The sequence below is a fragment of the Sphaerodactylus townsendi genome, linkage group LG08 (assembly GCF_021028975.2).
Source record: "Sphaerodactylus townsendi isolate TG3544 linkage group LG08, MPM_Stown_v2.3, whole genome shotgun sequence".
Lineage (NCBI taxonomy): Eukaryota > Metazoa > Chordata > Lepidosauria > Squamata > Sphaerodactylidae > Sphaerodactylus > Sphaerodactylus townsendi.
The window spans coordinates 87862942-87878740 of record NC_059432.1 but is presented as its reverse complement, the minus strand read 5'-3'; the positions used below and the strand labels follow the sequence as shown (position 1 = coordinate 87878740).

At 42.1% G+C, this 15799-nt stretch overlaps 1 protein-coding gene across 11 annotated transcripts in view; it reads right to left on the bottom strand.

Moving 5' to 3' along the window:
* Positions 1–15799, bottom strand: part of MBNL1 (muscleblind like splicing regulator 1) — a 189833-nt gene that overhangs the window by 39748 nt on the left and 134286 nt on the right. For 7 of the 11 annotated variants that reach the window (XM_048506762.1, XM_048506758.1, XM_048506751.1 and 4 more), the window contains 2 exons: positions 12818–12988; positions 8453–8545 (listed from right to left, as the gene is read on the bottom strand). In XM_048506762.1, the coding sequence (XP_048362719.1) occupies positions 8453–8545; positions 12818–12886 (162 nt within the window). In that variant the 5' untranslated portion in view covers positions 12887–12988. The remainder of the gene's footprint in view (positions 1–8452; positions 8546–12817; positions 12989–15799) is intronic. The other 4 variants (XM_048506757.1, XM_048506759.1, XM_048506760.1 and 1 more) reach the window with 1 other exon arrangement.

The window sequence follows — 15799 nt, the reverse complement described above, 5'->3', positions numbered from 1 at the left end:
GCTGACAGCTCTGCATGAAAAACACCTTGTAACTTTGAGCTAGTTTCAGGTTAAGTTACCCTATGCGATTGTTATGAGGATAAAACAATAGAGTTTATCAAGTTTGTTGCCCCGAATTCCTTGCTGGAAGAGAGGGATAAAAATATAGTATCCAAATGAAAATTTAGTATCTAAATATAGTAAAAATATTGTATCCAGATAAAAGTAAGTATTACGGAATGGAAATACAATGGAAATCACATACAAATTGTGATCATGAAATATTTTGCAAGACTTTATAATAAAACCAGGTAATTGAACTGGAAATAATTATATCTGTCGGATGGATAAATAACACATTGTTATGTATTTAAGAACTGGAAAAAAATGCCGAGAGAGACAGAAAAATTCAGAATGGAATAATTTACCATCAAAATCCTTAGGTAATTTTTGTGGACACTGAATTCCATATTTGAATTCATTTTTGAAATGTCATCGCTTACTTCAACGTGTATCTTAAAGATGAGCTTCATGCATTACAGATTTCCTACACAGCAGAACTTCTGTGTAAGAAATAAACATGCACAGTCATGTTTCCACTCACATCTGGCAAAGTATCCAAGAGGGTTTTCTGTGGCATATAAATTTGTGGAGTGAACCTCAGTCCTGCACTTTCCTTCTCACAGCTTAGTCACTATGCACTTTTGAGCTTTGATCGCAAGTGTGATGATCTTGTTTGTTGTGCAGAATATCTAACAAAAGTCTGTGAAACTCTTTCAGAACATTAAAAAGAACGTATATGACAGAGTTCTGCTCTATCCTTTAACTAATTTTACTAGTACTATTGCTGGAGCTACTACTAATAGCAACAATACCAATTTTCCTTGTTTTGCAAGAAGCATTGCAGTGGGTTGGACTTGATGGCCCTTGGGTTCTCTTCCAACTCTATGACCCTTTCCGCACAGGCCAAAAGCGGCGGCGGCGGGCCAGTAAAACACCGTTTTGGCGGGGACTGTTCGCACAGCCGTCGCTGCCAAATCGCTGCAGCAGCGCTCGGTGTTTTCGAACCTCGCTCGGGGAGTGAGGTTTTTTTGCAAATGCTGGCTTCCATTCGGTGCCACGCAAATGACACCGGGTGGAAGCCGGCGTTTCTCCTCCGGCCCTCCCAAATGCTGCTTACTTCCGGTCGCCTTCTGTCACATTGTGCAGGCCAGGAGACACACCCTCTGGCCTCATTCTCCAAGGTCGTCGCTCTGGCCAGGGGGGCGTGTCCCCTGGCCTCCTCAACGCAATGGGAGGTAAGCAGCGTTTGGGAGCGGCGCAGCCTGTGCCGCCAGGGCCGCTTCCAGCGGGTCCGTCCATGCGAACGGTCCCACGGGGGTCCGCCGGCATAAACTATGCCAACGCACCCCCCCTCAGCGCCCATGCAGAAAGGGCCCCAGATTCTATGATTCTAAGTCAGCTGTGACTTGAAAGCCAAAAAAAGGAGTGGATGTGAACTACCTGTAGCTGTCCTTTTCACTTCTACTGGGATAATCCTGAATAAACTGTGAATTCTGTCATCAAGCAGGCAGTTGCTGCATATTGCTATCACTCCAGCTTTCAAACTAACACCCTGAAACTTCAGTTCTGATCCATGCAAAATCTAGATACTTCTTAGTGCTAATTATGGGTAAAGGGTTCCAACAGAGTCAGCTACCATCCACTGAGTATCTCTTTCATGCTTGTTATGCCTGAAACCTAAGAGGGACAAAATGCTTCCAGTCATAGCTAGGCATAAAGTAAAAAAAAGGTGGAACCCAAATTTTCAATATAGATTTTTAAAAATTCATGTATTAGATTCATATGGGAGATATCCAGGGCATCCAAACCACAAGTTTCTAGTAAAATAAAGAAAACTTTAATTTCTGGAAAGTTAGGCAAGCCCTTCTTTTCCATTTATGTTGTGCCCCTCAGTGGCAAATTAGTTTATATCTTCTGGGACTGTGATAAACCCATTAATATATCTGGGCATTGTGAGATGGATACATTTATATTCCAGACAAGACATTAAGAACTTTGGTGACATCATTATGCTGGTCTGAATTCTTAACCTTCTAAATTTGTAGAGCAATAAAATTTAAACTGGCAAGCTATTTTTGTAAGCCATTCAGCAGCGAGAGCCTCACTGGAAATGTATCATGAGCAAAATGTAAATTAAGCATACTTTAATTGCATGCAGCTAAAATAATTTGCATATTATTTTAAATAGCAAGGCAGATACCGACTTGGTAGACGCCTTGCATTTGTTCTGCAGTTCTTTCATATGAAAACAACTACTTCTCAAATGAGAAAAGATGGCATAGCTTTTGTAAATCTTGTGTCCTTGTAGTTTTTTCCGCATTCACCTTTTTGAAGCATGAGAGTTATATGGTATCTTGAAGGAAGGAAGGAAGGAAGGAAGGAAGGAAGGAAGGAAGGAAGGAAGGAAGGAAGGAAGGAAGGAAGGAAGGAAGGAAGGAAGGAAGGAAGGAAGGAAGGAAGGAAGGAAGGAAGGAAGGAAGGAAGGAAGGAAGGCAGGCAGGCAGGCAGGCAGGCAGGCAGGCAGGCAGGCAGGCAGGCAGGCAGGCAGGCAGGCAGGCAGGCAGGCAGGCAGGCAGGCAGGCAGGCAGGCAGGCAGGCAGGCAGGCAGGCAGGCACCCATATTTTTAACGTGTAAGCTTGAGGACACAATCTTGAATGTGGCAGGAAATTCAGACAACCTTCCAAGTCAAATCTAAAATGTTAGTATCATGTGAGTACAGTGTTGCCTTCCTATGTGTCTACTGCACCAGATCAGCCATGCTGGTCCAGTTTCACCTTGTTTGTATGGCTCAAGTAGATACTCTGAGGCCGTTTCTGCATGGTGGAAGAAGCAGCTGGTCACCGGCATAATTTATGCCAGTGGAGCCTTGGGTCCTGCGAGGGCGGTCCCAAAGCCACCGTGGCCCACAGGGGCAGCTCTGCATGAAGCCGCCCGTGATTTGTTGTGTGTACCTACCTTTTCTCCCTGCGAAGCTCTGGACGGAAGAAGGGACATGCCCAAACTACCCACCAACCCCCGGGGGTCGGAGGGCAGCGTAGGCGTGTCTCTTCCTCTGTCCAGAGCTTCGCAGGGAGAAAAGGTAGGTACACACAACAAAATGGAAGCGCCTAAAAGCTGCACCCTCACGCCAGTGTGCTTCGCACAGTGCCAGTAGGAAGACGCCACTTTCCAAAAAACTTGCTAATTGAGCGAGTTTTGTAAGCGGCATTTTTCCGCCGTTTGGGAGGGGTGAGCTTGGCACTGCTGCACCATAGGGTGCTGTTTTTAGGCCATGCTGAAATGGCCTGAGAGATAGCATCCAAGGCTCCATTTCTCTTTCTCCCCATTCTCCTAGCCTACAGGCACATGTAGATCACCACACCCTCCAAGTAGACAATATGGTGATCCTTCAAGAATCTTTGATGCCCGTCTGGGACTACAACTCTTGGGAAGGGGGTTGATTGCTGCAGAGCAACTGTAGTGGTCTTAGACTGCATAGGATTTTATTGTCAAGAACCTGATGGCTCACAACAAATTCTGAGCTTCTTTAAAGAAAACACTTTCTGCTTTAAAAACTCTCCTCCCTCTTCAAGTTTGGAAGAAAGAAATAAAACATTCAATCAATCAGTCTTTCTGAGGTCAAACATGAACCATCTCACCATTAAATTAACTAAAACCAGTGGACTGAAGGCACTTTTAGTAGCAATAATCTTAAGGCAACCTGGAAAGCTAATATCCATGTGCACAAATGAATTTTATTTCAATTTTGTTATATAATATGTTGCTTAGGAAACAAGAGGAAAAAATAAGAGGCAATGGAGAAAACAAACTAAATAGTTAAATAGAGGTTGGGATACAGAGGACAGATTGTGGCTTTCCTCTAAACAGGGCCCTTCAGGAAAAAAATGAACAATTTATGTGGAAAAATAGCTTTGTTGCCTATTTAAGATGTTGTTTTAAAGAATAATTTACCATTTCTGTTCATTTGTCTATAGTTGATTCACATTTACAGCATTATAGACCCTATGAATATAAACTTAAAAGAATAAATGGAAATGCGTTGAGCGAACAAAAGCAAATGAGAACACTCTGGACCACGGGAGAGGTTCCTGGGTTTGTCCCTGGGAAATTCAAGGCCGCTTCAGACATTATGTTTTGTGTTCAAGAAGAGACTAATGAATCCAAATGCTCATTAATAACCTCACTTATGAATGCCAGGCATGTATAGATATGCTGCTTTTTGCCAGTACAATGCACCTGCGTAGGCCCAAAACAGATGGGGACACTCTTGGCAAGTATTTTACCTCAGTCATAACTGAAACACATATATACTGCTCAACTTTTGTTCCAAATCTGGGAATCTGTTCTACAGTACAAAAAAGTAGACTATGAAGCAACCCTGAATCTTCAGCAAAGCCTATTTTCCCACCCACCAAATTTAGCATTTTTCCTGAAAAGCTGGTTGCTAAAATGAAGGATAACATAATTTATTAAGAAATCAAATCTTCCGCATCTCCTCAAATGGCTGTTTGCAAGGTATGGTTTTCAGTACTGTAAGCTGTGAGGAAGACAAGGAAAACACAGCATCTGATTTTTTTAAAACTATCCAAATACAAAATACCTGTATATTAGGCAACAGGCCTACCCCCCACTCTACACACACACACACACAGGTCCCTCTCTCTCGAGGATATGTTCTACCTCCTCAGCAATTTTACCCCCTGCACTTTACTAACCTTATCCCATAAAACTTCCTATGGGAGTCACTAACAGAAAAGCTTTTTCCTATCTGAATCTTTCACTTATCTTCCTGTCATGGCAGAAATACCATGCTGGCAACTGAGCATTATAAAAAAAAATACTGGAGGCGTATAGAGCCATTATTATAACCCATCTGTGGGGTAGACCACTTTGGTGGATTCCACACAGGGCAAATATCAAGGGTGAAGACGCAACAGAAAAAGGGGGTGGGGGTGGGGGCTTCACACAGGTCTGGTCCCCAAAATGAGTCTGCTCTGTTTTATTTCCCTCAACCTGGGATTTTTTGAAAATTGCTAAACCAGTGCTTTTTCCCCAAAATCCTGGATTGGAGCCGCTCCTGCATGAATGGCCAGGCAGGAGGCACTTTATTTCCCTCCCTTCCACTACACAGACCACAGTCAGGGAGAATCCGTCTGCCATTACCCTGCCTTTGCAGGGAGGTTCCTTTTTCTTTTCTTTTGCACATGTGCAGTTACGCAGGTGCAGTTGATCATATTGTGGGATGATCGGCACGGCTGTGGGGGTTCATTTCTGTAAGCCTGCACGGCTGTGCATGTCATTTCCATGCAAAGGTGCAAAAGCAACCCAGATTGTTTCCATGGGCTCCAATTGCTGCCTGCACAGCGCATATGTGAACGTGAAAAAGAAAAATGGGTTCCTTTATAACGACTGCAAGCTGTTATACCTTTGGTGTGCAGAATCGACAACAGCTCCTTGTCCTCTCATTCCCATATAGTGTTGTATACCTTCATGCCACCAGTGTGCACTATACCCTAGATCTTTTGTCTTTCTCCTCTCATTTATAAACTGGCCACCCACTATTTCCTTAGCAGTCTGGTTTTTCAGCCATTTCCTTACAATGTCCTACCTCCTTGAGCCATCTTAACTGCTGACCAGTGTTCCATTTAACAATTTCTTTCCTTCCTTTCCTTCTAATAGCCTCGATGTGGATAAGAAACTGTTAATCATCTTTATGCCCAGATTTTTGCACATGCATCTCCTTGTCAACATCCCTCTTTTTTATTCATTGTCTCTGCTTTCCTTTTCTCATTCCTCTGCCTTAAAGAACTTACATTTTGGAAACTTCTTTAGCATTGCCACAAACCCTGGGTGACATCCTTTTGGAGAAATATTTCATTCAGAATATTTTAGCACGGGCCCAACATACCTTGCTGCACAATTACATCATCTATGTCAATCTGTACCCTTCATCATTCTCATGTAGATGACTTGTACCCCATTTGCACCCGATATAGATTATTTGTACCCCATTTGCTTTCTCCATAGCAAGGGCAAAACGGTAAGGGAAACCTAGTCACAGTGATCTATGCAACAGTCACTTTCAGGCTAGAATACTGCAGCTTGCTCTATGCAGGGCTGCCCTGGAGGCTGGTGAAAAATGCAGATGCTCGAGTTCTTATGGGAAGCTAAAATTCAGCCAGTGTTCCACCAGCTGCATTGGATCCAGGTGGAGTGAAGGGTTAGGTTTAAGGTTCTGGTTCTAACCTTCAAAGCTGTAAATAGATTTGAACCATTGTACCTGCAATACTGCTTCTCCCCATATGTCCCCCAAAGAACTTTGCGCTCCGCTAACAACAACTTACTGGTGGTCCCTGGCCCTAAAACAGACTGACAGTTCTCAACCAGGGTCTGAGCTTTTTCAGCTTTGCCTCCGACTTGGTGGAACGCTCTGCCGAGTGAGACCAGGGTCCTGCGGGATTTATTGCAATTTCACAAGGTCTGTAAGTTGGAGCTGTTCTGCCAGACTCATGGTTGAGGACAAAAATGGTTTTAATTCTCGTTGACCACCACACCTTCCCTCCTTATAATGACTGGATTGATTCTAATTAGAATGTAATGGTGTCCAGCTACATTAGGGAATTAATGAGATGTTATGATTTTATTTAATTTTAGATGTTTATGATATTGTTTGCTACCTGTTGTAAGTTTCCCTGAGCCCTGGTTGGAGAAGGGTGGCCTAGAAGACTTAACAATAACAATAATAGCCCTAATCAAAGGATAAGATCAGCTGGCATTGTTGACTGAATTGAGATGTAAAATTTCTAAAAACGTTGAAGCTACAGGAAAGAAAAAAGCATTTTTCGATTGTTTTAACAGAATTTTTGGGGAAAATGTAAATATATGCAATGTAAAAAATCAGCAGGATCAAAAAAGAGGAGGAGGAGGAGGAGGAGGAGTTTGGATTTATATCCCACTTTCCTCCACAACAGACACCTTGTGAGGTAGGTGGGGCTGAGAGGGTTCCAAAGAACTGTGACTAGCCCAACGTCACCCAGCAGGAATGTAGGAGTGCGGAAACACATCTGGTTTACCAGATAAACCTCTACCACTCAGGTGGAGAAGTGGGGAATCAAACCTGGTTCTCCAGATTAGAATCCACCTGCTCTTAGCCACTACACCATGTTGGCTCTCCATTCTGAGAAGTCTCAGAATGGCAGCTTGGAGAGAAGACAGACTCCTGCCTTTCTGTTCACCCAATGCAGTTCTAAGTCGTATCAAGCTCACATCCAATTTTTAAATGACATTCCCTAGAGCTTCTGTGTAGTTGCAAATAAAGTAAGTTGGGTCTGGAGAACCAAGTGCTGACTCACCAAAAAACATATTGTATAGCATGGTCCTCAGTTATTTGTCCTTAAGAGAAAATATTGCTCTTACTCAGTATCTGTTAAGTATGTGTATGGGAGTTTATCAACATCCTTTCAGGGAGAAAAAATATTTCCTATTAATTTTACATAACATAACAGTTAGGCCGAAAAGCCTGCAGTTTGCTAAATTTAACCTAGATCTTTTTTTAAAAAATGGATGTTACGTTTGCTCTTCTCCAACCTTCAGATGATTTTAATACTGTTACATTTTTTTGCCAAAAATTCTCCAATTTCATATTTGAGTTCTTTAAGAACTCTCAGGTGAATGCCATCTGGTTAATTTTTAATTTGTTAATTAGAAGTTATTTCACAGCTCTGTTTGATACATTTGTGCAGATACTCACCCTGGAAAGTGATTCACATGTGGTTATCTTCATTTTCCACAACACAGACTAGTGCTAATAGTTAGTTGAGCCTGTTTTTCGTATCTCCCTTCCTTTGTTACCTCTTTTACACTAATGTTATTTAAATATCCAACCATTTTTCTATGGGTTTCCTGAAACTGAGATATTTAAAGAAACCTCTTAACACTCTTATTTAACTTTCTCTTGGGCTTCTTTGTTTACACTAAATTGTGACATATATTTTAGTGAACTAAATTGTGACACATATTTTAGCGAACTTCTTTCAACAACATCTGAAGCTTCTTGAGTTTAGCTAATCCATTCTGTTCTGAGAATTGTTTTTATTTTGTAATTGTGACTCTATTCGACTTCCTGGGTGATTTCTATCCCCCCCCCCCCCCGAATTTCTTTATATTGAGGTCACCATCACCAAGATGTTCAGCATTGCTCATGTTTCAAACCACAGCCTGTGCGCCATTCAGTACTCAATCAATGGCAGCCTCTCCTCCTATTGGTTCTATGACCAATTATCCAAAGGCCCAATCATTTATCACATCTGGTAGTACATTCAGCCAGTTAATGTAAGTAACAATAGTTTCTAATTGGCAACAAACTGAGAAAGTAGAAAGAAAAAACCCAAAATTATAATATTTTCTCACCTTTAATGTTTGGTATTGATAAATGGAATCAGTGTCGATGAAATATGGAGATCCCTCCCCCCCTCTTTTTTGGAATGTCTGAGGCATATGGTTCTATGAAAAAATAATAAAAGTATTGAGTTAACTAATTAAAATAGTAAACTAATCAAACTGAGACAAGTAATTAATAATCACATTTTGTTAGCCAAAAAAAGTACAATTTGCTGACCCGTTAGACCAAGACATGACAAAAACGTATGTAAATCAAACAATACAACCTTTACCTTCGTACAAATAGAAACCTCAAATGATTGGGGGGGGGGGCAATGGGCAAAGCAGAAAAGGGTGGGTCCATGGCAAGGAACAGTCCTGCTCCACAAATCCATCAAAGCTATGGAAATGTTGAAAAACTGAACAGGTTTGGAATCTGCCCATTTCCCTCCTTGTTTGCTTTTATTTTTCCCTTTTTTATTATCTTTTTTAGGAAGAGATAAATCTGATTGTAATATTTTGAAGTTTAAGAATTTCTCTTGGTAAAGTCCTATTGTTCTTTTAAATTCCCTGTATTTTACTTTGAGTTGCTTGTGAGTAAAAATTCTTTTTTAGCTGAATCTCACATGGATCACGGATTGAATCCAACCAGATTTTCTGCTGGTAAGAAATAAAAGAGATGACCTCACAAGAGCATGATTGGGATCACAAGACTGATTTTAACCAAAGTCATGTGGGATGGGGACTATGGTAAGAATTGTGTGAGTCAAGGAAAAACTTGGCTGGATCCAACCCAATCAGCACTCAATATTTTAAACCTGTAATGTTTTGTAGGAGCAAATTATATAACTGTTTTGTATAGGGCAGGGGTAGGGAACCTGCGGCTCTCCAGATGTTCAGGAACTACAATTCCCATCAGCCCCTACCAGCATGGCCAATTGGCCATGCTGGTAGGGGCTGATAAAACCAGTACCCTGAATTCCCTGAGTGGAAAGCTTTCTATGTATCAGAAACAAACCTACAAGTTAGATGTGTTTGTGGGCAAGAGATTTCTAATCAAATATTAGCACCATGATTTTACTTTTTTTAAGCATAAAAGCAATGCCGTGGTTGTCCCTTGGATAACTTTGATAGTGTTTTCACAGTGAGCATCATAACATCACAGAATGCATTTGATTACATGGCCTTAAACCTCTTCCTTTCATACTTTTAGCTTACATGTGCTGATGACAGCTTATATACATTCTGAAGGCTCCTACAGGACATAAAACTGCTTGTTTGTGGCAATTCTTGACTCTGAAAGGTCACTGTTCACTGCTCTGCATGAAGAAGGCTCCAGTTTTAATCCCTCACACTTCCAGTTGTAGGACTGGAAGTCGTTGGCATAAGAAAGGACCCTGCCTGGACTTCAGAGAGACAGGAGACTTCAGTCGAAGCAGACAATACTATAGTAATTGGAGCAATAGTTTCTCTCAGCTTAAAGCTACTTCAGGTTAACCGCTGGACTTTTCAGATGTGGGGAATTTCACTTTAGTTACTAGATAATCTTCTATTATCTTCAACCCAAGTTTCTAAATCCTCTCTTTGAGCAGCTGTTGTGTCCGTAATTTAAGGAGTTTCAGAAAAGGAAAGCTTTATATAATTTATTACCATTCAGTCTGTCTTGCAACAATGCTGCACATTTCTACAGATAGGATCCCTTTAGGAAAACACAATTTCATTTACAGATCCTGACAGAATTAATCTGTTGGTCCTGGATGTCAAATTCAAACTAAACTCGGGAAACTCAAACAGGGTTTTTCAAAGTTGCCTCTTTAGTTGGCAACAGAAAACAACAATCCTGCCAACTTTTAGGTATTCACTCCTGGGAAATGAGATATGTTTACAGCCTGTCCCGAAAACCAGATATAGATTGGGCACGGGCAGCCCAATCCAGCAGCACCGTTCCTGGCCAGGAACAGTACTGCGATGTTAAATTAGATCAAATCAATCTAACAGAATAAGAGTGAATATGAATTCAAGTAATTGGGCTAAATTGACTGGAAGATGAAAGTTGGGGCGGGGGAGAGAAGGGCAATTATCTACCTATTTTAATAGACTGGTGCTACAGGCCTAGCAGACTTACATGTAGGCAAGTTTAGGCTTCGTATTCTAAGACAAAGACCTTTACTGAACAAGACATTTAAAACATTTCCGGCACATTAATAAATAATTTCCTCAGAGGAATTCCACATTTCTACCATTTGTATTGCAAACATTTTATTTACCTTTTAATCTATCATTTCTGAAACCCCTTTTACAACAATTTACTTCCCTGAAACATTTCCAAGCCGGCTTTCCTTGCAGCGTGAACATCTTGAAACATTTTAAATTGCCCGCCAAAAAGCTGGCCTGTTTCCTGAGCCCTGAGCTGCTGCTCAATTTTCCCCTCCCTGCTTCATTTCCTCTGTGATTACAGCTTCCCCCTCAGACCTTGGGCTGCCATTTCTTAGCATCCTTTGCCTCATTTCCTCGCTAGCTTTTAAAAAACTTTTTCTTTTTTGATCAACCAGGCAATGCACCATCTCACCATTGCTTTATCAAGCAAGCAAAAAATAAAACAAAACCCCAAAAAAACCCCGGCTGTGAAATGTTTTGATGAGAGTGCAGACTAACATAGTTATAAGGGGGGGGGGGGGGGGCGGAAAAAGTTCTGCAGATGTTTTAATCGATTTGTGCAGAAAAGGCCAAAGCTGTACAATCCACTCTAGGATATCAGACAACTGAAGATTATATTATATTATAGGGCTTTCAGACCCCTATCCAAGAGTACTGATTTGTGAAACCTTATGCTTGAAAACATTGAATACACTGTTAGTCTTCAAGATGTCACTGGATTCCTGATTTATTTTGCTGTTGCAGACTAAGATAGCTACCCATCTGGAACTATATCCAAGACAGGAGATGAAACAGGATCTCCCTCAAGGAACAGAAAAGGAAAGGGCTGTTAAATCTGTGATACAGCGCATGGTCTACACGTCACAGATTTAATTAATCCCTAGGATTGCCAGTCAGTATTTCACATATCAGAGTGGGGTTAGTCTTCTCTGACTGAGACCCTGGAAAGACACGGCTTGTGAGGGTACACCAGGGGTGGGCAACTATGGCCCTCCAGATGTTCGTGGACTACAATTCCCATCAGCCCCTGCCAGAATAGCCAATTGGCTATTCTGGCAGGGGCTGATCGCCTGAGAGTATGGAAGAACCTGGGCTCCCACCCTAGCGTCCCCTCCACACAACTGCTAAGGACTTCGATGGACAGCCCTTCACATGGTCACTTCTTGCCAGCCAAATAGCTCCTTGAGAGAGACAGCCAAAGTGCAACTCTGTCCCCTCCTCTCTACTGAGTAAGCCATTGGTACCTTTTGGGGGGGCTGTTTCCAGACTGATTGCCTCTCCTTTATTGTTACTGCAACTGCCACAATTGTTTCTAGTCAGAGAAACACAGCTCACTTCCAAGAGGCTGAACTCCTCTCAATCACAATTCTGCATTTCACTGTCTAGAAGCATTTAACAGGAAAGTTATGAGGCAGGAGAGTTATAAGGCAGGCAATGAAATTGGTGGTGAGCAGCGTATATTTAAAAAAGGAAAGGCAACATCCATTCCCTTCAAAAGATTTCGAAAGAAAGTTGATCGGCAAAATATCCTCTTGGCTTAATGAGTGACAAAAAACCATTTGTGAGGTATTAGGAGTAACAAGAGTTGGAAACCAAAGCACTGTTTTTAGCCTAGCAGCCCACATATGTAGCTGCACGGAATCCAAAGCATCATCTGGCTTCTAGCTGGATGCAGTCAACAGTACTTCAGAAATTACCTCACCCATTTAAGACAGAACAGTAGCCCAGTACAGATGACAAATCCATGCCTTCACTGGAGGCATGGGGAGGGATAGATGCAGCAAGCATGCTGGGCCCACCCCCTGTTTCTGTGCAGTTGCTTAGTCATCCGGAGGGGCTACCGCACACAGTAAATGGCCATGCAAATTCTCCCTCACTGTGATCAAGGACCTCTGGAAAACTGATTCACTGATCACGAGAACAGGGTGTAAGCACAGCCACTTCCTCAGTGCAGTTCCCTCTGCTGATGATCAACAATCACATGCAAATGGCAGGGGGGGTGGAGTGGTAGAGCCAGTGTCCCTACTCTCCCTCCCCGCATGTTTGGTGAACGTTTGGGGCTACCATCTGCACTGCTACTTATTACCCTACACGATAATGCATCACGTTCAGCTGGCTATTTTGTTTAACCGCTTATCTATCTAACCAATCCACAAAAGTGCCACTGTTCCTAAAAAGGTGTACAACAAGTTGGCATACACTGGGATACAAAATGAAGGATAGTCAAATGGCACTCACCACTGGTTGTAATGGGGCACCAGGCATCATGGCATTGGCTAGTTGCATTTGCTGGGCCAGCATGGCCATGTTCTTCTGCTGAATTAGGTTATTGCGTCCATTGATCTCCAACTGTGTTTTTAAGTGCGGTGGCGGGTGAAGATATTTGCAGTTCTCCCTTGAGCATCGACCCTGGAAACAACAAATCAGAACAGGAATTGTTTTACCCTAGTACATTTCACTGTGGCACAAGACCAGAACTTTATTCTAAAAGAGGCATCTATTTTAGATGAACAAACATACCATCTAACATTTGACACAGGAAAATAGGGACACAACTGTAACTATTCTTAGACTAAGCTAGAGATTGCTTCATCTCTTCATTCCACATTGCTGAACGTTATCATCCACCTGAGGTATCCATTTATTTTTGCAGTATCTTGTCCTGCTCTGATTTAAAGTGTTTTACTGGTTTAAGATGTACTAGGAAAAAAACCCTATACTATCAAGAGTGGAAAATGTGATTCAGCAGGTATAGCATAAGACCATGATAGTCAGCTTGCTTCATGATGAATGTTGTTCATGTACAAACATTTATATGCATATGCACAAGATATAAAACACACCAATAGATATTTACTTCGAAGTTAGTTCATAATACTCAAGGGGCTTACTCCCAGATAAATGTGCGCAAGTTTCATTCTTAGCTTACACTGCTTCTATTTTGGTCCATATCAACAACAACCTCCAACAGTTTTCCTGGCAATAGTTTATTCTTGGCTACCTGTCATGAAACAAAGGCCCCCCTCCACACATGCAGAATAATACACTTTCAATCCACTATCAATGCACTTTGCAGCTGGATTTTACTGTGTGGAATAGCAAAATCCACTTGCAAACAATTGTGAAAGTGGATTGAAAGGGCATTATTGTGCATGTGCGGAAGAGGCCAAGGAACGTCTGCCTTCCCCTCATTATCAGTAAAATCACAAAGAACCTAGGGAGAAAATGGCTCCTTGCAATGTGTTAAAGCAACAAAATCACTTACTGCTAACAAATATTTCCATACAGTTAATTCCTTTCCAACCCCAATGTTCTTTGCACTTTCCAAAATCAGAGGAGGAAAGGGTAAATGTTCCTGTTCCTTCTGAGGGCCCCCAATGCCTGGCCAAATTAAAAGAAACTGATTATCTCTGAACCATAGAGTTCAGAGTACGTTCCAGATAACTTGGGAGGGTTCAAGGGGAAGGGACAGTAATAACTAAACATAACGGCTAGTAAACTAGGTCATGCAAAATCTGTGGAACACCTTCTATTAGGTATTTAGCGCCCAAAAATATGTTTTTTTTTTGGGGGGGGGTATTGTGCTAAAATATGTGCATGATCACAATGACATCACATGATTGTCCTTATTTGTAGAGCAGACAGATGGGACCTGTGGAGGCTGGCTGGGTTCCAGGCCCTCTTTAACTTATGAAAATTAGCCACGTTGAATGAGCACATCTGGTCCGTGAAGCACACCACACTTAGTTGCCCCCTAACCAATAATTACTCGATGAAATAAATGTTTTCAATGATCACAGTTAAACATGGAACAATGGGTCCATTCTCTCATAGGCAAACTAAAAATAAAAGATAGAAAGAGACAAATTTCCTCGCCTCTGTCAGTTAGCCAACAGTTTTTGCTTTTCAGTGAATACTTTATTTCTACCCATCTGTCTCCATTCTTGTCAGCCAAACACATACGAGTCTCATTTTTGCAGCTAGCCAATTGGCATTAGCCTAACTCAGGAGGACTGATAATGGGATTTTACATAATTCTCCATATCTCATTTGGGTTCAGTCACAGAGAAGGAGCAGTCAATCACATACACTAACTGATGTGCTTTTCAGAACACATGCTTGTAATAAGAAGGATACGAAATGAATCAGGAGTAATGGAGCATATGACTGTCACAGTAAGAAATAAAGAATGTTTATTGCATAATGGAACAGAGATGGTAAATAAATACACATGAATGGGATTACTGTTTAGGCTTAAGTAGGAATCACAAGGTAATTGAATTATCAGGTGAATCAACTAAATAAGATTTGCACAGTTCAAAATAAGAGCTAAAGAATAAAGGATCCTTTGAGCCGAGCCAGGACAATTAAAATGGTATAAAATCGTGCTCAGTGGCCCAGACCAGCCTAGATGTATGTGTGTGCGTGGGGTGGTGGTGGTGGTGGTGATTTTCCACCCCCCACATGACGAACTCTGTGTGCGTGTGCCCACACAGAGGGCTACGAGTGCTACCTCTGGCACCCATGCCATAGGTTCGCCATCACTGGTCTAACCCTTTCTCCTCTGATGGAGGGAGTACCCAATTTCTGCCTCTATAAAGCCACCACGATCATCCAGTTGCTGCCACAAATAATTGTGTTTGCACCTCCTTCTGGTTTATTTGTTACCTCTTCTGCATGAGCAGAAGGCAGCTCCTGAATCCAGGCTCAGAGAAGCAATGGAGGAGAAGCAGAAAAGCTGAGCCAAATAGCATGACATGGTTTTTCTGGTTATGGATTTGGGGAAGGGGGGGATGAAGCATCAGTAGGCATCAGCCCCATCCTATTTTCATTTTGACGATCAGCAATGGAGTCATCCACTACAATAATCTCTTGGCCATAGGGTTGCCAACTCTAGGGGAACTCCTAGAGATTCGGGTGGGGGGATTGGATTTTGGGGTGGGTGCGGTTTGTAGAAGGGATGGACCTCAGTGGGATATAATGCCATAAAGTCCACCCTGCAAAGCAGCCATTTTCCCCAAGGGAAATTATCTCTGTAGCCCGGAGCTCAGTTGTAAATCTAGATCAGGGGTCTGCAACCTGCAGCTCTCCAGATGTGCATGGACTACAATTCCCATCAGCCCCTGTCAGTATGGCCATGCTGGCAGGGGCTGATGGGATTTGCAGTCATGAACATCTGGAGAGCCGCAGGTTGCAGACCCCTGATCTAGATCTCCAGGC